The sequence below is a fragment of the Haematobia irritans genome, chromosome 2 (genome assembly GCF_050003625.1).
Source record: "Haematobia irritans isolate KBUSLIRL chromosome 2, ASM5000362v1, whole genome shotgun sequence".
Classification (NCBI taxonomy): Eukaryota; Metazoa; Arthropoda; class Insecta; order Diptera; family Muscidae; genus Haematobia; species Haematobia irritans.
In genome coordinates, this window is record NC_134398.1 from 36788080 (window position 1) to 36812243 (window position 24164).

Here is a 24164-nt window from a genome sequence, read left to right on the forward strand (position 1 = left end):
AAAATTTTATTGAAATTTTCTTCACAAAACTTTATTGAAATAAATTTTCTTCACAAAACTTTATTGAAATTTTCTTCAGAAAAATTATATTGAAAATTTTCTTTAGACAATTTTATTGAAATTTTCTTTAGACAATTTTATTGAAATTTTCTTCAGACAATTTTATTGAAATTTTCTTCAGAGAGTGTTATTGAAATTTTCTTCAAAAAATTATATTGAAATTTTCTTCAAAAAATTTTATTGAAATTTTCTTCAAAAAATTTTATTGACATTTTCTTAAAAAAATTTTATAGAAATTTTCTTTAGAAAATTTTATTGAAATTTTTCTTCAAAAAGTTTTATTGAAATTTTCTTAAAAAAAATTATTGAAAGTTTCTTTAGATTTTTTTTTTAATTTTCTTGAGAAAGTTTTATTGAAAGTTTCTTTAGATTTTTGTTTTTAAATTGTCTTCAGAAAATTTTATTGAAATTTTCTTTAGAAAATTTTATTGAAATTTTTCTTCAAAAAGTTTTATTCAAATTTTCTTAAAAAAAAAAATTATTGAAAGTTTCTTTAGATTTTTGTTTTTAAATTGTCTTCAGAAAATTTTATTGAAATTCTCATTAAAAAAATTCTATAAAAATACATTTTAGTTAAAATTAAAAAATAAAATGCTCTTGGAATATAGAACTGATTTTGTTAGAAATATATTTGCTGAAATTTTTAATAGAAGTATTTTTTTTCTTTTTTTTTAATGTTTAAAAATGCTTATAGGACATAAATTTGTACAATATTTTTTTGTTAATGAGTAGGAAATAAAATTGTAAAATTTGCTTTAGAAATAGTTTTGTTGGAGTTTTCTAATATAAAAATGAAATGTTTTTGAAATATTAAAATAAAAAATTTTATTAAACGAAAATTTTATTAAAATGTTCTGTAGAACCGTTTTATTTAATTTCAATAGAAATATATATTTTTATACACTAAACCACATAGTGGTCCGGGTATAATAAGTTTGATCGGCCAAAAAATGTGCCTACCAGAAATATTGATCGGTATAAAATATATACCGATCGACTCAGAATCACCTCCTGAGTCGATCTAGCGCTTGGTGTCGGTCTGTCCATGTATTTGTTGTTCACAGGATTCCGGTCGGAATTATTGATCGATTTCGATGAAATTTGGTACATGGTGTTTTTTGGGCACAAGGACGAACCCTATAGAATTTGGAAGAAATCGGATCAAATTTAGATATAGCTCCCATATATATGTATCGCACGATTTCGACAAATGGAGTCACGTTGCGCTTTTTTACAAACCGATCGTCATCATACATATGCACATAGTAAACTTTTTCATCACCCTTTAAGTCTGCAAAATTTCATCGAAATCGGTTCAGATTTAGATATAGCTCCCATATATATGTATCGCCCGATTTTGCCAATTTTTTGCCGTAAAACCCTTATTTATCATCCGATAGTACTCAACGTTGGCTAAATGTAATCTTCTATAGCTCCAACTGTATGTGCGAAATTTCATCGAAATCGGTTCAGATTTATATATATATATATATATATATATATATATATATATATATATATATATATATATATATATATATATATATATATATATATATATATATATATATATATATATATTTATATATATATATATATATATATATATATATATATATATATATATATATATATATATATATATATATATATATATATATATATATATATATATATATATATATATATATATATATATATATATATATATATATATATATATATATATATATATATATATATATATATATATATATATATATATATATATATATATATATATATATATATATATATATATATATATATATATATATATATATATATATATATATATATATATATATATATATATATATATATATATATACTTTACTCACTTTCTACTTTACTCACTTTTTATACCCTTCACCACTACTGTGGCACAGGGTATACTAAGTTTGTGCATTTGTACGTAACGCCAAGAAGGAGTAATCATACACCAACCTTTTAGTATACGGATCGGTTTAGAATTAAATTCTGAGTCGATTTAGCGATGTCCGTATGTCTGTCTGTCCGTCTGTCTGTCTGTTGATGTATTTTTGTGTGCAAAGTTCAGCTCGCAGTTTTAGTCCGATTGTCCTAAAATTTGGTATAGGGTCCTGTTTCGGCTCAAAGACGATCCCTATTGATTTTGGAAATAATCGGTTCAGATTTAGATATAGCTGCCATATATATTTTTCACCGATCTGGTCATAATTGGCGTGTATATCAACCGATCTTCCTCAAATTCCGTACATCCGAATATTTTATGAGTTTCGAAAAACTTGCAAAATATCAGCAAAATCGGTTCAGATTTAGATATATCTCCCATATATAGCTTTCGCCCGATTTACACTCATTTGCCCACAGAGGCCAATTTTTTGCTCCGATTTAGTTGAAATTTTGCATAGGGAGTAGAATTAGCGTTGTAACTACGCGTGCCAAATTTGCTTGAAATCGGTTCAGATTTGGATATATCTCCCATACACTCATATGACCACAGAGGCCAATTTTTAACTCCGATTTAGTTGAAATTTTGCACAGGGAGTAGAATTAGCATTGTAGCTATGCGTGCCAAATTTGGTTGAAATCGGTTCAGATTTAAATATAGCTCCCATATATATGTTTTTCTGATTTCGACAAAAATGGTCAAAATACCAACATTATCCTTGTAAAATCGCCACTGCTTAGTCGAAAAGTTGTAAAAATGACTCTAATTTTCCTAAACTTCTAATACATATATATCGAGCGATAAATCATAAATAAACTTTTTCGAAGTTTCCTTAAAATTGCTTCAGATTTAAACGTTTCCCATATTTTTTTACTAACATTGTGTTCCACCCTAGTGCATTAGCCGACATAAATTTTGAGTCTATAGATTTTGTAGAAGTCTATCAAATTCTTCCAGATCGAGTGATATTTAAATGTATGTATTTGGGACAAACCTTTATATATAGCCCCCAACACATTTGACGGATGTGATATGGTATCGAAAATTTAGATCTACAAAGTGGTGCAGGGTATAATATAGTCGGCCCCGCCCGACTTTAGACTTTCCTTACTGGTTTTAAATTAAAAATGTTGGCTTCTTTTTTTCCAACCATTACAATTTTACGATTTTTTTTTTTAATTTCAATAGAAATATTTGTTTTAATAATAAACATATTGACTACATTTTTTGCCCCATTACAATTTTGCGGAAATGTTTAATAGAAGTAAAGTTTTGTTAAATTTTCTTTAGAAACAAAATTTGAAATTTTCAATAGAATATAAATTTTTATTATTTAATTTGTAACAAATACATTCTTCTTTTAATTAAATATATTTTTATTGAAAGTTTCTAAGGAAATGATGTTTTTTTTTTCAATTTATTGCTCTATAGAACAAAAATTTATTTATTTTTTTCATTATTAGCAAATAGAATTTTGGAAGTATAATTTTGTTATAGTTTTCTATAAAACTAAAATATGGTTAACATTTTCTTTCAAAATATATTTTTTTTTTATTTAACGAAATTTTTGAATCATTAATATTTTATAACTTAATTTATACTCATTATTCATAATTAATAATAATTTCTTATTTCTTTTCATCTTTTCTAGGTATTGAACATTTGGTGGAACATCGACTGTTACGACATGATCCCCAAGATGTTGCACATTTCCTCTACAAAGGTGAAGGTCTCAATAAAACAGCAATAGGTATGTTGTAAACAATTATTCTTAAATAATTATATTCATATATAAATGTTCCCTATATGTGAACAGTATCTGTGGATATTCATTCACAGTTCAAATCATCAGTGTCGACGTCATCTATTATCACCTTAGGAATACATTCAATATAATGATAGTGAAGCAAAGAAAGAGAAATACAAAAAAAATTAAATAAAAGAAACCAGACAATAAACATCCATAAGACATAGATATAGATAGAAAATAAAACGTATAACAAAAGCCACATCTATAATAAAAACAATATTGAAATGAAAAACATTCTTGGCAAATTAAATAAACAAATGAAATGACACAAGGCCAAATTGAATTGAATCTAGGCGCAATATAAACAAATCCATCGAATGGTGTTGGGGTTATTAGCATGCAATGCATAGGGGGTTCATAGTATAAACAATCAGAAAATCCAAATAACCTCAAAAATCTAAACAATACAAAATTTATTTACACACAAAAGAAAAATATCACCAACATTTTTCCAATTAAAATTTCAATTGAATTCTACAAAAAAAAATCAATTAAAAATTCAATTGGTTCAACAATTTTTTTAATTGAAACAAAAATTAATTAATAGTAACAATTAAATTTTTAGTTGGATCAATTAATTTTTTAATTGTCGACAAAAAAATTGACAAAATTTTTTATTGACCGAATATTTTGATAATTGGATCAATTCATGTTTTAATTGACGTTGGTGTTCGATACTATCAATTCTGTCATTGAAGAAATTTCTATTAAAAATTAATTGGATTAATTAATTTCGTGTTTGAAGACAAAACATATTTATTTTTTTTTTCTGTGTAATATAACAATACTAATGATTAGGAATAAAATAAGGGTTTAATAAACTTTTCGGAGGAATTCTTAGGTAAGCTCTTCCGTGGAACGTTTACAAAAAATTATTTTTATTTTATTTTTCCAATTAAAATTTCAATTGAATTCCAAAAAAAATCAATTAAAAATTTAATTGGTTCAACAATTCTTTTAATTGAAACAAAAATTAATCACAGTAATTAATAGTAACAATTAAATTTTTAGTTGGATCAATTAATTTTTTAATTGTCGACAAAAAAATTGACAAAATTTTTTATTGACCGAAATTTTTGATAATTGGATCAATTCATTTTTTAATAGACGTTGGTGTGGTGTTCGATACTATCAATTCTGTGATTGAAGAAATTTCTATTAAAAAATAATTGAATTAATTAATTTCGTGTTTGAAGACAAAAAATAATTTTTGTCTGTGTAATATAACAATACTAATGATTAGGAATAAAATTGCGTGGAACATTTACAAAAATTTATCCTGAAGGCAATTATTAATATTTTTTTTAATAATGGAATAGTCCATTTATTTAAAAGTATTTCCTAAAATGTGTATAAAAATTTAATTTTTATTATTATTATTTTTTATCTTTATTATTAATTGTTTTCTCCATATTCTCTTTCCAGGTGATTATTTGGGTGAAAATAATGACTTCAACAAAGACGTTTTAAAAGCTTTCGTAGCATTACACGATTTTACAAATTTAATATTGGTTCAAGCTTTAAGGTGAGCACAACAGTTAAACCCCATTTACTTCACCTCCACCCTCCCCTGAATGTATTATCCTATAAATTCTCATGTCTTTTTTTTGTTTTTTTTGTTTTCTTTGCAGACAATTTCTATGGTCCTTTCGACTGCCGGGTGAAGCACAAAAAATCGATCGTATGATGGAATGTTTTGCCCAACGTTATTGTCAACTGAATCCTGATATATTCACCAATACGGATACCTGTTATGTTTTAAGTTTTGCCATCATCATGTTAAATACATCGTTACACAATCCATCGGTATGTGGTTGACGAGGACATCGTTAATACAAACGATGATATCCTTTATTTGCATTTTAGATAATTCTATATATGAATGTATGTCTGTGAATGTATGTCTGTGTCTGTGTGTGTATATATGCGGGTTAATGATTGACTGTATGGGTGTGTTTGTGTGTGCCATTCCTTTGAATTGCTAGTAAATCTAGGAGTGTTGGCGTTAAACCAGCGGGTCGATCAAACAAAATGATAAGACCAGCCGCTTATCCTAAATACACTAGTTTTGTATATGTCAACATTTCTTTGAAGTATGCATAATATTGTCATTTTTCATCACATGGCCATTATATTTAGGGATGTCCAAAGAGAACCTTTTCTATAGAAATAAAATGAAAATGAAATGAATTCTATAGACAAAAAATGTTGATAAAATTTGGAATAGACAATAATTTTTACCAAATTTCCTATATCACAAAATAACAAAAACTTTTGACAAAAGTTTCTATAGAGAAAAAATTGACAAAATGTTCTATAGAGAAAGAATTTGACAAAATTTCCTATAGGAAAACAATTTTGAAAAATTTTTCTATAGAGAAAGAAGTTGACAAAATTTTCTATGGCAAAAATTTTTGACAAAATTTTCTATAGAGAAAAAATTTTGGAAATTTTTTCTATAGAAACAAAAAATTTTGACAAAATTTTCTATAGAGAAAAAATTTTGACAAAATTTTCTATAGAGAAAAAATTTTGACAAAATTTTCTATGGAGAAAAATTTTGACAAAATTTTCTATAGAGAAAAAATTTTGACAAAATTTTCTATAGACAAAAAATTTTAACAAAAGTTTCTATAGTCAAAAAAAAAAATTGACAAAATTTTTCTATAGTCAAAAAAAATTGACAAAATTTCCTATAGTCAAAAAAAAAAATGTATAAAATTTTATATAGTCAAAAAAATTTTGACAAAATTTTCTATAGACAAAAAAATTTTACAAAATTTTCTATAGACAAACAAATTTTGACAAAATTTTCTATAGACAAAAAATTTTAACATTTTTTATAGAGAACAAATTTTGACAAAATTTTTTATAGAGAACAAATTTTGACAAAATTTTTTATAGAGAAAAAATTTTTACAAAATTTTCTATAGAGAAAAAATTTTGACAAAGTTTGCTATAGAGAAAAAATTTTGACAAAATTTTCTATAGAGAAAAAATTTAACAAAATTTTCTATAGACAAAAAATTTTAACAAAATTTTCTATAGTAAAAAAAATTTTAACAAAATTTTCTATAGTCAAAAAATTTTTGCCAAATTTTCTATAGTCAACAAAAAAATGTTGACAAAATTTTCTATAGACCAAAAAAAATTTGACAAAATTTTCTATAGACAAAAAATTTTGACAAAATTTTCTATAGAAAAAAAAATTTGGTAATTTTTTTATAGATAACAAATGTTGACAAAACTTTCTGTAACGAAAAATTTCGACAAAATTTTCTATAGATAAAAATTTTTGATAAAATTTTATATAGACAAAAAAATGTTGACAAAATTTAAAATAGACAAAAGATTTTGACAAAAATTTCTATAGACAAAAAATTTTGACAAAATTTTCTATAGATAAAAAAATTTTTATAAAATTTTATAAAGACAGAAAAATTTGGAAAAAATGTCAAATAGACAAAAAAATGTTGACAAAATTTGAAATAGACAAAGAAAAAATTTTAACAAAATTTTCTATAGTCAAAAAATAAAATCACAAAATTGTTCTATAGACAAAAAAATTTTGACAAAATTTGCTATAGTTAAAAAATGTTTGATAAAATTTTATATAGACAGAAACATTTTGATAAAAATTTATATAAAAAAAAATGTTGACAAAATTTCAAATAGCCAAACAATTTTGACGAAATTTCAAATAGGCAAAAAATTTTGACAAAATTTCAAATAGACAAAAAAATTTTAACATTATTGTCTATTGACAAAAAATTGTAACAAAATTTTCTATAGACAAAAAATTTTAACAAAATTTTCTATAGTCAAAAAAATTTTTGACAAAATTGTCTATAGACAAAAAGTGTTGACAAAATTTGAAATAGACAAAATATTTTGACAAAATTTTCTATAGACATAATTTTCTATAGACAAAAAATTTTCTATAGTCAAAAAAAATTTACAAAATTTTCTATAGAAAAAAAAAATGTTGTCAAAATTTTCTATAGACGAAACAGTTTTACAAAATTTTCTATAGTCAAAAAAAAATTGAAAAAATTTTTTATAAACAAAAAAATTTTGACAAATTTTTCTACAGACAAAAAATGTTGACCAAGAATGTTGACACCATTTTCTGTAGACAGAATATTTTGAAAAACTTTCTATCAAAATTTTCCATAGGCAAATTATCTTGGCAAAATTTGCTATAGACAAAAAAATTAAACCAAATTTTCTATAGAGAAAACAATTTTGACAAAATTTTCTTTTCCTCTATTGGTTAAGCTACTTTTAGTTTAGTCATGGTTTTAAGCTGAAATCAAAAACAACAACAATGATTGAGAGGAAAAAAAAACAACAATAATAAAACAAAACGATTGACAAAAAGAGGAAGCACGCTCAAAATAAACCTAGCCAACTGCACTAAAATCGATGATTTGATGGTGGCAAAGGAAAAGAGATATATTTGTACGAATTTATTTCGGCATAAGCCGGCTATCGTTTAAACCTTTATTCGGAAGGTTCAAGTGTGGCTTACTGTTGGGTTTAGTGAACTGCCTGAATTTATTCTGATAATTGGTTGATAGTTTTGCTGCAAGTAGAGGATGCTGATGAGGAATGTGGTAATTCCGAAACGTGCGTCCATCCAACCATCTTGCAGTCTATAGGGCTTTGCCCAAATAAATTTGACAAACATTTTTTCCTCCATTGGTTAAGCTACACTTGTAGTTTGGTTTTAAGCTGAAATCAAAAACAACAACAATGATTAAAAGAAAAAAAAAAACAACAGTAACAAAACAAAACGAATAGACAAACAATTTAAACCAAATTTTCTATATAGACAACAATTTTGTCAAAATTTTTTTTTGGAAAAACAATTTAAGCCGAATTTTCTATAGATACAAAATTTTGACAAAATTTTCTATAGACAAAAAATTATTACAAAATTTTCTATTGACAACAAATTTTGACAAAATTTTCTATAGACAAACAAAAATGTTGACAAAATTTCAAATAGGCAAAAAGTTTTGACAAAATTTCAAATAGACAAAAAATTTTAACAAAATTTTCTATAGACAAAAAATTTTTTGACAAAATTGTCTATAGAAAAAAAAATGTTGACAAAATTTGAAATATACAAAACATTTTGACAAAATTTTCTATAGACAAAAAATTCTTTAGTCAAAAAAATTTTCACAAAATTTTCTATAGACAAAAAAATTTTCACAAAATTTTCTATAGACAAAAAAAAATCTTGACAAAAAAAATGATAAAATTTTTTATAAACAAAAAAAAATTGACAACATTTTCTACTGACAAAAAATTTACTATAGACCAAGATTGTTGAAACCATTTTCTGTAGACAGAATATTTTCACAAAACTTTCTATCAAAATTTTCCATAGGCAAAGTATCTTGACAAAATTTGCTATAGACAAAAAATTTAAACCAAATTTTCTATAGAGAAAACAATTTTGACAAAATTTTCTATAGATAAAAAAATTTTGATAAAATTTTCTATAGAAAAAAAATTATTACAAAATTTTCTATTGACAAAAAATTTAAAGCAAATTTTCTATAGAGAAAAAAATTTTGACAAAATTTTCTATTGTCAAAAAATTTTGACAAATTTTTCTATATTTATAAAATTTTTACAAAAATTTCTATAGATAAAAATAAAAAAAAAAGAAATTTTTATAACGCATGTGGATACAAGAAATTTTTATAGGTTATGAAATGTTGCAAAATTTTCTATGGACAAAAAATGTTCACAACATTTTCTGTAGATCAAAAATATTGTAATATTTTCTATAGACAAACAATTTTGACAACATTTTCTATAGACAAAAATTACAAAAAAAAAACTAAAATATACTAGGGAAATAAAATTTTCACAAAAAATTAAATGTCTAATTCATTCAATACCTTTAAATTTTCATCATGATTTTAAAATCGCGTGATTTATAGAAAAATCTATGATATTGAATTTTCGCTATTCACAAAATCTATCTAAACACCACTGATATTGCTTTGTGAACATGCCTATATTTTTGTATTATAATCTGTGTGTGAAATGTATACATGTGCACAAGGGAATGTAGATATTTTTCTTTGTGATTTAATCTGCGTGTGCCAAAAATGTTTATTTTTATCGCAAACGTTGACGGGGAATATGCAAATTAAGAAGAAAATACTAACGATATACACACGTTTAGAATTTCTATTATTTGGTCCATCTGTAGCAAAATGATATCTGGGCACATTTGGTGACAACAAAATGTTTCACATATACACGAGTCTCCTCCTTGTTAGAGTCATTAAATGCAGGAGCTTAGTCCATTTAGTCAAACAGATTCATTGTTTTGGTAGCCTATCAAAGACCGCCCAGGCCACCTAATTTATCATTTTGTATTTGCCGATTCGAAATGTTTCTAAACTTAGAATATCATGCTGGGGCTTTTTTATTATGGGAATTTCCTTTATTTTATGGACGGAACACACATTTACCAAAATAGATTAGGTTAGACGGGTGTCTGTTTGGTTTTTTCATTTCTTGTTTTTAATGCCGGAAAATTTATGACCTGCCTTAAAAACGAAAGGCCTATGAACTCACTTAGGTTCATTTCTGTTTAATCATCACCTGGATTTTCTCACTTTCCCAAAATGAAATCCCCAAAAGTAAGACATTTCTCTGAATGTGAGCATTTAAGTTTATTTACGTCTTAGACATGTTCGTACATCTTGCCTAGTAACCTTATTTGGAAAAAAAAACTCATTTTTCGTAAACTAATCCCTTAGTCCTTTTGACAATTGTATATCTTGTACATTTTCAAAGTGTGAATGGGATAAAGGTCATCTATACAAAACATTTTCCCTATGGAAAACTTTTTTTTTTTGTTGTCTAAATGAAGTTTTGATAATTTATTTTCTATAGAAAATTTTGTCAAGACAAAAATTGATATTTTTTGTTATAGAAAAATAGGTGTGGTGTCTTTTAGTACGGAATGCAAAATTTGTTTAAGCTAGAAGATTTTTTAATTTTTTTCTATAAAATTGTGCCAAAATGAGTTGTCTTTCAATTGATTTTGTCAAAATTTCTTTTGAGAAAATATTGTACAAAATATTGTAAAATTTTGTTTTATTATTAATCTTTAGTTAAAATTGTCTAAAGAAAATTTTGTTAAAATTTTTTGTATATATGAATTGTTTTTCATAATTATTTGTCTACAAAAAATTTTGCCACAATTTTTTTGTGTGTAGAAAACAGAAAATCTCTATAGAAAATTCTGTCAAATTTTCTATTTATAGAAAATTTTATCAAAATTTCTATTTATAGATAATTTTTATCAAAATTTCTATTTATAGAAAATTTTATCAAAATTCTTTTATGCTATAGAAAATTGGGTCATCAGGGTTTGTCATAGAGATAAAAATGTTCTATTTTTTTTTAGTCTATAAAAAAATGTTTCAAATTGTTTTTTATAGAAAATGTTGTCAATTGTTTTTTTCTATAGAAAATTTTGACTTAAATTTTGTTATAGAAAATTTTTTAAAAGTTTTTCATCTGCAGAATATTACGGCAAAGTTTTTTGTTTGTAGGTATATTTTTTAAAAATTTTGTCTATTGAAAATTATCTCAAATATGTTTGTGTTTAAAAATTGTTTCAACATTTTGTCTATAGAAAATTCTATCCAATTTTCTGTTTAAAGAAAATTTTGTTAATTTTTTCTGTTTATAAAATATTTTGTCAACTTTTTTTTCTATAGAACATTTTTTTTTTAATTTTTTCTATGACTAGACAATTTTGGAAACAAAATTTTACAAGATTTTGTTATAGAAAATTTTGTCAAAATTTTCCCATCTACAAAAAATTTTAACAAAGTTTGTCTAAAATTTTTTTTTGATTTTTTGGTATACAGAAAATTTTGTAAAATACTTTGTCTATAGAAAATTATTTCTATAGAAAATTTAGACTGTAAAAAAGTTTGGATTTTTTTTTTAGGAAATTTTGTAAAACTTTTTCATCTACAAAGTTTATTGATTATAAATAATTTTTTTTTTTAATTTTTGTCTACAGAAAATTATCTCAAATATGTTTGAGTTAGAAAAATTTTCAACATTTTGTCTATAGAAAATTCTATCCAATTTTCTGTTTATAAAAAATTTTGTCAACCTTTTTTTCTATAGAAAGTTTTTTCATCAGTTTTTGTCAAATTGTATCTATGACTAGAAAATTTTGGGAACAAAAATTTACAATATTTTGTTATAGAAAATTTTGTCAAAATTTTCCCATCTACAGAAAATTTCGACAGTTTTTTGTCTAAGATTTTTTTTAATTTTTGGTATAAAGAAAATTATGTCATTTTTTGTATAGAAAATTTGCTCAACATTTTGTCTATAGAAAATGCTGTCCAATTTTCAGTTAATAGAAAATTTTTGCCAATTTTTTGTCTATAGAAATTTTGCCATCAGTTTTTGTCAGAAAATTTTGTAATAAGTTTCGTCTATAGAAATTTTGGTAAAAATTGTTTTAAAGAAAATTTTCTCAAATTTATTTAGTTCATATACAATTTATTTATTTTATTCATATAAAAAATGTTGTCAATATTAGGTCTGTTTTCTTTTAGTATTGTGTGCAAAATTTGTTTAAGTTAGAAAGTTTTTGTCAAAATTTTTATCTTTGAAAAATTGTTTAAAAATTTTTGGTCTTTTGTTTGTTTATTGATTTTTTTGCAAAATTGTGGCTTTCAGCCAATTTATAGAGATATTGCCAAATAACTTAAAAGTAATTAATTTTTTGTCTATATTTTTTCTATAGAAAATTTTGTAATGTTTTGTCTACAGAAATGTTTTTTTTTTTCTATGGAAACTTTTGGAAAAAATTTGAAAATGTTTTTGTTATAGAAAATTTTGTTAAAAGCGACAGTTTATTATTTATACATTTTTTTATATTTAGTGTATAGAAATTGTCTAAACATTTCGTCCAATTTTTTTTTTTTGGTTATAGGAAATGTTTTTGATTATGTTTTTTTTTTGTCTAATAGAAATTTTTTTCAACATTTTTTCATAAAAAAACTGTTGTCAAAATGTTTTGTCTTTATAAAATTTATTTATTTTATTCATATTAAAATTTTCGCTTGGTTTCTTTGAGCAAAATTGGTATGAGCAGAGGACTTAATTTTTTTTTTTAATATTGTTCGTCGTAGAAAATCTTGTTAAAATTGTTCGTCTATACACATGTTATTAACATTTTTTGTTATAGTTTATTTGATAAAAAAAAAATTTCGCAAAAATCTTTTACTAAGAACATTTTTTTTTTGTCTTTAGAATTTTGTTTCAATTTTTTTTTTTTACACATAAGTATGGCAACATGTTTTGTATATAGAAAATTGACTCAACATTTTGTCTATAGAAAATTCTGTTTAATGTTGTTGCCTATACAAAATTTTGTCAACGTTGTTATTTTTTTTATAAAAAAAAAATTTGCAAAAATATGTTGTTGTAATAGAAAAATTCACATTAACATTCGTTAAACAGATTAAAATTTTCATTTTTCCTTGTAATCTGTTTTGAGTTAAATCCATTTTCATAAATTTTCCGATTAACTTCAAGTGTTATTATTATTATTATTATTATTATTATTATTATTATTATTATTATTATTATTATTATTATTATTATTATTATTATTATTATTATTATTATTATTATTATTATTATTATTATTATTATTATTATTATTATTATTATTATTATTATTATTATTATTATTATTATTATTATTATTATTATTATTATTATTATTATTATTATTATTATTATTATTATTATTATTATTATTATTATTATTATTATTATTATTATTATTATTATTATTATTATTATTATTATTATTATTATTATTATTATTATTATTATTATTATTATTATTATTATTATTATTATTATTATTATTATTATTATTATTATTATTATTATTATTATTATTATTATTATTATTATTATTATTATTATTATTATTATTATTATTATTATTATTATTATTATTATTTTTTTTTTTTCTTTTTTTTTTTTTTGAAAATTATAGTTTGTTTTTTTTTTTTTTTTTTTTGCAAATTATTTATTCAAGTGTTGCAAAAATATCATTTTCAGTGTGGGTTCTGTATTTTTAAAAATTACTTCGTAGTTTTTGGCATATATGATTGGAAACAGAATGTTTTCTTATTTGCGATTTTTAGTTTTTGGTTTTTTATACATACAAATATATTTGTACTTCAAAACAGTTTTTTTCTTACAATAAATTGTATGTTTAAGAGGATTTACAATGGTCATGTCTGGCTATTTTAATAAATCATTTTCAATTTCTCATTATTTTTTATTTGTTGTATAAAAAAAACAGCATTGTAGAAGCTATCTATCACGAAATTATTTGGCGCCAAGATATAATAAATAAATATCTGTCGAATCATAATTTTCCATATGGAATATAATTTTGTAGATTTTTACATGGTCATGGTTAAAATAGAAATTTCAAAACACTTGGAAATATCTTTCAACAAGAGGCGGAAAAATAATAGGATACCAAGTGGATTATTGTTTGATGTGAATTGGAAGTATTTTTCAATATTTAAATAATTTCTTTATATTCATAATTTTCCACCCAAATTTAGCAAACATTTCAACGAGATCTTCAGTCAATAACAAATCTTATAATTAAAAAATTAAAATTTGTTACAAAAAAATACAAATTTTATGATACCTCTCACCAGCATCAATAGGTCATAGACGGCTTTAGCTCTTACTTATTTCGAACTGTTATACTCTTGTTACCAAGTGTTATAAATTTGTCTGTTAATTTCATATACTTGTAAACGACATTACCAAGTGTTATAACTTTGATTCCAAATGTCATATTCTTGTTTTTAATTGTTATACTATGTTTTATGACAATTATAACACAGAGTTTTCTATAATATTGGACTAAAAATCTTCTTCAAATTTAATACAACGTCCATTATTTTAAATATACCTCTCACATGTGATACATACCAGCATATCATTACTATGGGGTCGGTTTTAGCTCTTTCTTACTTGTTGGAAACTGTTATAACTTTGTTTCCAATGTTATAATCAGTATTATGCTTTCGTCTCCAAAAATCCTCAATTTAAATTGAAAATTTAAATTTGGTAGTCCTTCATTTTATGATAGCTCTCACCAGCAGCAATAGTTTGTAGACGACTTTAGTTCTTTGTTGTTTCGAACTGTTATAATCTTGTTTCCAAGTGTTATAACATTATTCGTAAATTTTATATTGATGTCGTAGACGTCATTAGTGTTTTCTTATTTGTTTCGAACTGTTATACTCTTGTTTCCAAGTGTTATAACATTGTTCGCAAATTCATGTTCATGTTCTTGTTTTTAATTGTTATACTATGTTTTATGACAATTACAACACAGATTTTTCTATTCTATTAGACTAAAAATCATATTCCAATTTGATACAAAACCCTTTTCTTTAAATATACCTCGCAAATCTGACAAATATCAGTATGATGGAATCGACCTCAGCTCTTTAATACTTGTTTGGAACTGTTATAACCTTGTTTCCAATGTAACAATCAGTATTGCCAGCATTTTTGTTGGCTCTTGTCCCCAAATTATTATGCTTTCGTCCCTAAAAATTCCCAATTTAAATTCCTTACAAAAATCCCCACTTCTTTAGCGACATATAAAAAAATGAACGAATAAACTGTGCTGTAAAACATCTGTAGTAATTTAAAAATAAAAAAAATATATAAAATATTTGTCATATCAGTTTTCGAGCTGCAATCACGGTTTCCACTCGAGCCAAAAATAATCTATCAAAATTTGCAGAAAATTTTACCAAAAAACTACCAAACAAAAAAAATCATATGTTGTAAAGATTTTATTTCTATAGAAAATTTTATTTCTATAGAAAATTTTGTCAAAATTTTATTTCTATAGAAAATATTGCCAAAATTTTATTTCTATAGAAAATTTTGTCAAAATTTTATTTCTATAGAAAATTTTGTCAAAATTTTATTTCTATAGAAAATTTTGTCAAAATTTTATTTCTATAGAAAATTTTGTCAAAATTTTATTTCTATAGAATATTTTGTCAAAATGTTATTTTTATAGAATATTTTATCAAAATATTACTTCTATAGAAATTGTTTACATAATTTTATTGCTTTTGAAAATGTTGTCAAAATTTTATTTCCATAGAAAATTTTGCCAAAACTTTATTTCTATAGAAAATTATGTCAATATTTTATTTCTATAGAAAATTTTGCCAAAATTTTATTTCTATAGAAAATTTTGTCAAAATTTTATTTCTATAGAAAATTTTGCCAAAATTTTATTTCTATAGAAAATTTTGTCAAAATTTTATTTCCATAGAAAAATTTGCCAAAACTTTATTTCTATAGAAAATTTTGCCAAAATTTTATTTCTATAGAAAATTTTGCCAAAATTTTATTTCTATAGAAAATTTTGTCAAAATTTTATTTCCATAGAAAAGTTTGCCAAAATTTTATTTGTATAGAAAATTTTGCCAAAATTTTATTTCTATAGAAAATTTTGCCAAAATTTTATTTCTATAGAAAATTTTGTCAAAATTTTATTTCCATAGAAACGTTTGCCAAAATTTTATTTCTATAGAAAATTTTGCCAAAATTTTATTTTACAGAATATGTCTTTCTATAGGAAGTTTTTCAAAATTTTCTTTCTATAAAAAATTAAAGTACTCTTAGTTGGAGAAGAGCATTTTTCAAAATATACCAAAACATCAAGAATTCTGCCAATCTACCAAACAGTAAAAAATCTACTAATTTTGATAGAATTCTACCAACTGTAGTAAACGTGGCTGTAATAACATCAAGACTTCGAAACACAACACCAGGATACTGACGATCGTTTTCCAAATGCTCGAGAAATAAAAATGGGAGTTCGGTAACCATGTATTTATGAACACAAAATTACTCTAAATACTCAAAATCATTTTATATTTATGGGATATAGTGTCCAAATCGATGATGAACACTGCAATATTTTTACACCCAAGTCCTCATGAAATGATTTTGCAATTGTAGAAAATTTGCTTAGCCAAGCTGAGTAAAATTATAAATTAGCGCTTGTGCCTCCGAAATAAAATCCTTTGTGCGTTTCTAGTCCAAATGTACCATGCAATGGAATATAGAGGAGCAAAGATTTTTTTAACTACTTTTAACTACTTCCTAACTGTTAGACTTTTGTTTTCAACGGTTATATTCGTGTTTCTATTTGTTATACTGCTGTGATTGTATTAATATCAGATTTTACTACCGAATTTAATATGCCAAAAAAAACATATATTTAAAATTTTTTTAAACCTCTCGCCTATAACAAACACCATTATTTCGATAGGGTCGATCCAATTTAGCTCTTTCAACTTGTTTGGAACTGCTATACGCCTGTCTATGACTATTATCCTTTTGTATAGGACTGTTAAAATATTGTTTCCATCTCTCATACTTTTGTTCCCAACTGTGATACTTTTGTTTTCAATTTCTATACTGTTATACTCCTGTTCCTGACTGTTATACTCTCGTTTATAACTTTTATAATCTTATTTTTATCTCATATTTTATACATCTCAACGTTTATACTTTTCTTTTAAATTTTTATACTGTTATATTCCGGTTTCTAACAACAAATGTCATCATCATCTGTAGGACGGACCCGACGTTATCTCATTCAACTTGTTTGGAACTGTTATATTTCTATTTCTTAATGTTACACTTCCGTTTGGAACTTTTGTAATCCCTAAACTGTTATATTTTCGTTTTCAATTTGTGTACTATATTTTACATATATATTTTCTTCCTCGGTTTTCAGGTCAAAGACAAACCCACTGTTGAACAATTCATTTCTATGAATCGCGGTATTAATAATGGCGGTGATTTGCCTCGAACCCTACTCGAATCTCTATATGAGTCCATACGAACGGAACCATTTAAAATTCCCCAAGATGATGGCAACGATTTAATGCATACATTCTTCAATCCCGACAAAGAAGGTTGGCTCTGGAAACAGGGCGGAAGGTAAGTACCAAAAAATCAATCAAATGGTGTAATTTGGTGTTTGGAATGATATTAACCTTTTTAGTATGTTCTCCAGATACAAATCCTGGAAGAGGCGATGGTTTATATTGAACGACAATTGTTTATATTATTTTGAATATACAACAGATAAAGAACCCAGAGGGATAATACCATTGGAAAATATATGTGTAAGTATTGGTCTAATGATTTGTGTGTCCTTGTGTATGTGGGTGGTGCAGGTGCAGGTTTCCAATGTCCAAGAAGAAATTGTTTTTCCCCACCCCCTCTATCATCATGATCATCTAATGTGGTTCGCTGCTGGAATTATACATATTTTGTGAATTCTTTTCTGTTATTTCTGTTCTTGTTATTTATGGTGGTTTGGTATGGTATGATTTCTATTTGTTATGGAATGGTTTGTTGTTTCTTGGAGTAGACTAGTTTCAAAACTAACCCAATTGTGGTTTAAATTAAAAACATTTGAACTAATTTGTTTGTCATTGGGAATGGGTTGCAAAGGAAATTTTAATTGAAATTTAAATCATTAGTTTAGATTCTTCTAAAACTAATTTTTGACAATATATTCAATGTTTTGTGTTTAAGAGCAAATAATTGGGAAATTCTTTACACAGACTTTCTGAAATAGGAGACGAATATTATGGATAATGGTGGAGAGTAACGATACCAGTATCATAACGATTATAACAGTTGTGATTTTCCGGTCAATTTTAAACGCATTTCTATATAATATATTTATCGGCCCTAGACCACTGTCATAAAACTTTGAGTTGTGCATTCACTATTTTGGGCCACATCCATGGTGTTTGGTAACGCTACAACTACATTATAACAATTATGACAGTTGTGATCTTCCGGTTAAGTTCAACTACAGCTCTATCGTAAGCCACCCCGAAGCCACCGTCACAAAACTTTGAGTGGTTAATTCACTAGTTTGATCCACCTCCATGGTGTTTGGAAACGCTACCAATATCATTATAACAATTATAACAGTTGTGATTTTCCGGTCAACTTTAAACCATGGTTGCCACTCGAGCCAAAAATATCTACCAAAATTGAGAGCAAAATTTACCCAAAAACTACCAAACAAAAAAATCTTTTTTTTTTCCAAAATTTTATTTCTATAGAAAATTTTGTCAAAATGTTATTTCTTTAGAAAATTTTGTTAAAATTTTATTTCTACAAAAAATTTTTTCGAAATTGCATTTCCATAGAATATTTTGTCAAAAGTTCTATCGAAAATGTTGTCAAAGTTTTTGTTTCTATAAAAAATGTTGTCAAAATTTTATTTCTATCGAAAATTTTGTCAAAATTTTATTTCTATAAAAAATGTCAAAATTTTATTTCTATAGAAAATGTTTGCAAAGTTTTATTTCTATAGAAAATTTTGCCAGCAATTTATTTCTATAGAAAATTATGTCAACATTTTATTTCTATAGAAAATTTTGTCAAAATTTTATTTAGAAAATTTTTGCAAAATTTTATTTCTATCGAAAATTTTGTCAAAGTTTTTGTTTCTATAGAAAATTTTGTCAAAAGTTTATTTCTATAGAAAACTTTGTATAAATTTTATTTCTATAGAAAATTTTGTCAAAATTTTATTTCTATAGAAAATTTTGTCAAAATTTTATTTCTATAGAAAATTTTTGCAAAATTTTATTTCTATAGAAAATGTTTGCAAAATTTTATTTCTATAGAAAATTTTTTTCTATAGAAAAATTTTTGCAAAATTTTATTTCTATAGAAAAATTTGCCAACAATTTATTTCTATAGAAAATTTTGTCAAAATTTTATTTCTATAGAAAATTTTGTTAAAATTTTATTTCTACAGAAAATGTTTTCAAAATTGTATTTTCATAGAATATTTTGTCAAAATTTTATTTCTATAGAAAATTTTGCCAACAATTTATTTCTATAGCAAATTTTGTCAAAATGTTATTATACCCACCACCATAGAATGGTGACGGGGGTATAATAAGTTTGTCATTCCGTTTGTAACACATCGAAATATCGATTTCCGACTATATAAAGTATATATATTCTTGATCAGGGAGAAATTCTAAGACGATATAACGATGTCCGTCTGTCCGTCTGTCTGTCTGTCTGTCTGTCTGTCTGTTGTAATCACGCTACAGTCTTCAATAATGAAGCAATCGTGCTGAAATTTTGCACAAGCTCGTCTTTTGTCTGCAGGCAGGTCAAGTTCGAAGATGGGCTATATCGGTCCAGGTTTTGATATAGTCCCCATATAAACCGACCTCCCGATTTGGGGTCTTGGGCTTATAGAAATCGTAGTTTTTATCCAATTTGCATGAAATTTTAAATCTAGAGGTATTTTATGACCATAAAGAGGTGTGCCAAAAATGGTGAGTATCGGTTCATGTTTTGGTATAGCCCCCATATAGACCGATCTCCCGATTTTATTTCTTGGGCTTATAGAGACCGCAGTTTCTACTCAATTTACCTGAAATTGGAAATCTAGAGGTATTGTAGGACCACAAATACGTGTGCCAAAAATTGTGAGTATCGGTCCATATTTTGGTATAGCCCCCATATAGACCGATCTCCCGATTATACTTCTTGGGCTTATAGAAACCGCAGTTTTTATCCAATTTACCTGAAATTGGATATCGAGAGGTACTTTAGAACTGTAAAGAGGTGTGCCAAAAATGGTGAGCATCGGTCCATGTTTTGGTATGGTCCCCATATAAACCGACCTTCCGATTTGGGGTCATGGGCTTATAGAAACCGTAGTTTTTATATAATTTGCCTGAAATTGAAAATCTAGAGGTACTTGAGGACCATCAAAAGGTGTGCCGAAAATGGTCCGTATCGTTCCATGTTTTGGTATAGCCCCCATATAGACCGATCTCCCAATTTTACATCTTGGGTTTATAGAATCCGCAATTTATATACAAATTGCCTGAAATTGGAAATTTATAGGTATTTTAGGACCATAAAGAGGTTTGCCACAAATGGTGAGTATCGGTCCATATTTTGATATAGCCCCCATATAGACCGATATCCCGATTTTACTTCTTGGGCTTCTAGAATCCGAAGTTTTTATCCTATTTGCCTGAAATTGGAAATCTAGAGGTATTTTCGGGTCATAAAGAGGTGTGCCGAAAACGGTGAGTATCGGTCCATATTTTAGTATAGCCCCCATAAGAACGATCACCCGATTTAACTCCTTGGGTTTCTAGAAACCGTAGTTTTTATCCAATTTGCTTGAAATTGTAAATATTTTGGTATTTTAGGCTCACAAAAACGTGTATCGGATTAAGTTTTTATCGGTACTTTTGGTAATGCCTCCATATAGACCGACTTCACTTCTTGAGGCTATAGAAGGCGCCCTGATCATGAAAATTGCTTGAAACTCAATGTAATATTTCCAGATTTTACTTCTCGGGTGAAAATCTACAGATTTAAGATTTCAAATCAAGACGTTATTTTATAATTTTCGTGCACACTTACAAGAGATGTTAATGATTCCTCTAAAACTCAAACAAAAATGGTTCTTATAAATCCAGAATCTGATATAGTCCTCATAGGTAAAATTTTTAAATTTATCTTCGGGAAGTGTCCTCAAGTCCTCAAGCCCTCCTGAAATTTCAAAGGAAACTCTAATATTTGGTTCATGGTGGTGGGTATTTAAGATTCGGCCCGGCCGAACTTACTGCTGTATATACTTGTTTGTATAGAAAATTTTGTCAAAAGTTAGTTCTATAGAAAATTTTGTCAACGTTTTTATTTCTATAGAAAATTTTGTTAAAATTTTATTTCTATAGAAAATGTTGTCAAAATATTTCTATAGAAAATGTTAAAATTTTATTTCTATAGCAAATGTTGTCAAAATTTTTTTTCTATGGAAAATTTTGCCAACAATTTATTTCTATAGAAAATTTTGTCACAATGTTATTTCTATAGAAAATTTTGTCAACAATTTTTTTCTATGGAACATTTTTTAAAAATTTTTTTTTCGATAGAAAATTTTTGTAAAATATTTTGTCCATAGAAAATTTTGTCAAAATTTTATTTCTATAGAAGATTTTCTCAAAATGTTATTTCTATAGCACATTTTGTCAACAATTTATTTCTATAGAAAATTTTTCCAAAATTTTATTTCTGTAGAGAATTTTTTCAAAATTTTATTTCCATAGAATATTTTGTCAAATGTTAGTTCTATAGAAAATGTTGTCAATGTTTTTATTTCTATTCTATTCTATTTTGTCAAAAGTTTATTTCTATAGAAAATTTTGTCAAATCTACCAAAACATCAAGTATTCTACCAATCTACCAAACAAATAAAAATCTACCATTTTTAGTAGAATTCTAGCAACTGTGGCAACAGTGCTTTAAACGCATTTCTATATAGCTCCAATATATTTTTGTATCGGCCCTAGAGCCACCTTTTTGGACGTGTAGTTCGTTTTCCATATTAGGGGTTCATTCCCACATTTGTTTTTGGCACATCTATGGTATTGTTACTGTGGATTTATTTCTTTGAGGTGTTATTTTAAGGATCCATTTGTTGTAAAAAATAATTGTGTAATAATTTCAATACATTATAGTTGGTTTCAAACCAATCTTCATTGAGGATATATGTCAACATATGTCAATATTCGCTTCAAAAGCAAATTTTCGTTTGTTATAATTTTTATAGAATGTGGAAAGCAAAATTTTGGATAATTTCCATTTTTTTTTTTTTTTTTTTGGAAAAAACATTTTATCTCTTTATGGCCAAAAATTAAGTCATTTGCTGTTTCCGCTGTCTACATTTCTGGATATTAAACCATTGCATGTAATACTTATCTTTTACGTCATTATGAAATTAAATCATTCCTATTAGAGAATGCTAAGTCAATACCCTTTAATAACATCCTTTGATGTAGTGGTGAAGGTGCTGTAATATTTTCCCTGTCCCTCCTATATTTGGTTTATGTGGACTTAATGCCTGGAAAAAAACACAATGTGCCAGTAATATTGGCAATTTAAGAACTATTTTTTTCTATAAATCATCTCATTTATATTTATAGGTTCGAGAAATTCATGATCGTAGTAAACCAAATTGCTTTGAACTTTTTGCTACTGGTGGAGCAGAAATTATTAAAGCATGTAAGACTGATTCAGAAGGCAAGGTAAGTTAAAATCGGCTGATTTTAATTTAATGTTTAATTTTTATTAATTTTTTTCTCTATATTTTTTTCTCTAAAGGTTGTTGAGGGAAAACATAGCGTATATCGCATGTCTGCAGCCACAGAGGAGGATCAACAGGAATGGATCAAAAGGCTAACACAGTCGATAAGCCATAATCCTTTCTATGATATTTTAGTACAAAGAAAGAAAAAAGCTTTAAGCAAAAGTTAGTATTAGCTTTACAACAACACCACCACCATCACAAACACCACCACCACCATTATTAACAACCACAACCAGAACTGCAACATAAGCAACAAAACCCGAACAACTGTAATAGATTTATTTCAAATAGTAACCATCATATCGATTAGGATCATCATCTCTATAATAATCCAAACGATACAATTTTATCCCGTATATATTCAAAATGTTTGTCACTTATTGTTTTCTCTTTGTATTGGAAAATATTTATTTTAAACGAGAAGAAAAAAGGAAGAAAAAAACTCACAACTCCACAATTTATAAAATTGTAATCACATCATTAAAAACAAAACAACAACAAAAAAATCGTCATTAAACAAAAAAAAAAAAAAACAAAAACCAAGTGCAAAAACCACATATTATTAAATGTATGTAATTATTATTATTATTAATTAATACTACTATAAAACTTCATATATAGTCTAGTTGCATATGTGTATATCCTATTTTATAATTATTTTAATTTTTCTTTAATTCGTTTTTTGGGGATCTCATATGAAGTTTTTTTTTTTTTTTGATAAATAGTAAACCATTTTTTTGTAATGGATTTTAGAAAAACGAAAAACACAAAAGTAAAAGAAAATCTTGGAACATTTTGTAGAAAACACAAACAAAAACAAAAACCACACACAAAAAAATGTTCTAAATTATGCACATTATATGAAATGTCCTTTATGTTTAATTGTTAATTATGGTTTAGTTAAAACTAAAACCCACCACATTACTCACCCCAATTGCCTCTTAGTTTTTTGCCTTTTATATATGCAATTCTGTTTTGTTTGCTTTGTCTTACAATATTCAATACCG

The 24164-nt window shown here is 25.3% G+C and overlaps 1 protein-coding gene across 2 annotated transcripts in view; it reads left to right on the top strand.

Annotated features, from left to right (window-relative positions):
* step (cytohesin steppke) overlaps positions 1–23962 on the top strand; it is a 91541-nt gene extending 67579 nt beyond the window's left edge. The window contains exons 4-10 of one of the 2 annotated variants that reach the window (XM_075293743.1): positions 3684–3782; positions 5268–5367; positions 5474–5648; positions 17734–17939; positions 18004–18127; positions 22994–23095; positions 23172–23962. In XM_075293743.1, coding sequence (XP_075149858.1) covers positions 3684–3782; positions 5268–5367; positions 5474–5648; positions 17734–17939; positions 18004–18127; positions 22994–23095; positions 23172–23324 — 959 coding nt within the window. In that variant the 3' untranslated portion in view covers positions 23325–23962. The remainder of the gene's footprint in view (positions 1–3683; positions 3783–5267; positions 5368–5473; positions 5649–17733; positions 17940–18003; positions 18128–22993; positions 23096–23171) is intronic. The other variant, XM_075293744.1, reaches the window with a different exon arrangement.
* The last annotated feature ends 202 nt before the right edge of the window (positions 23963–24164 follow it).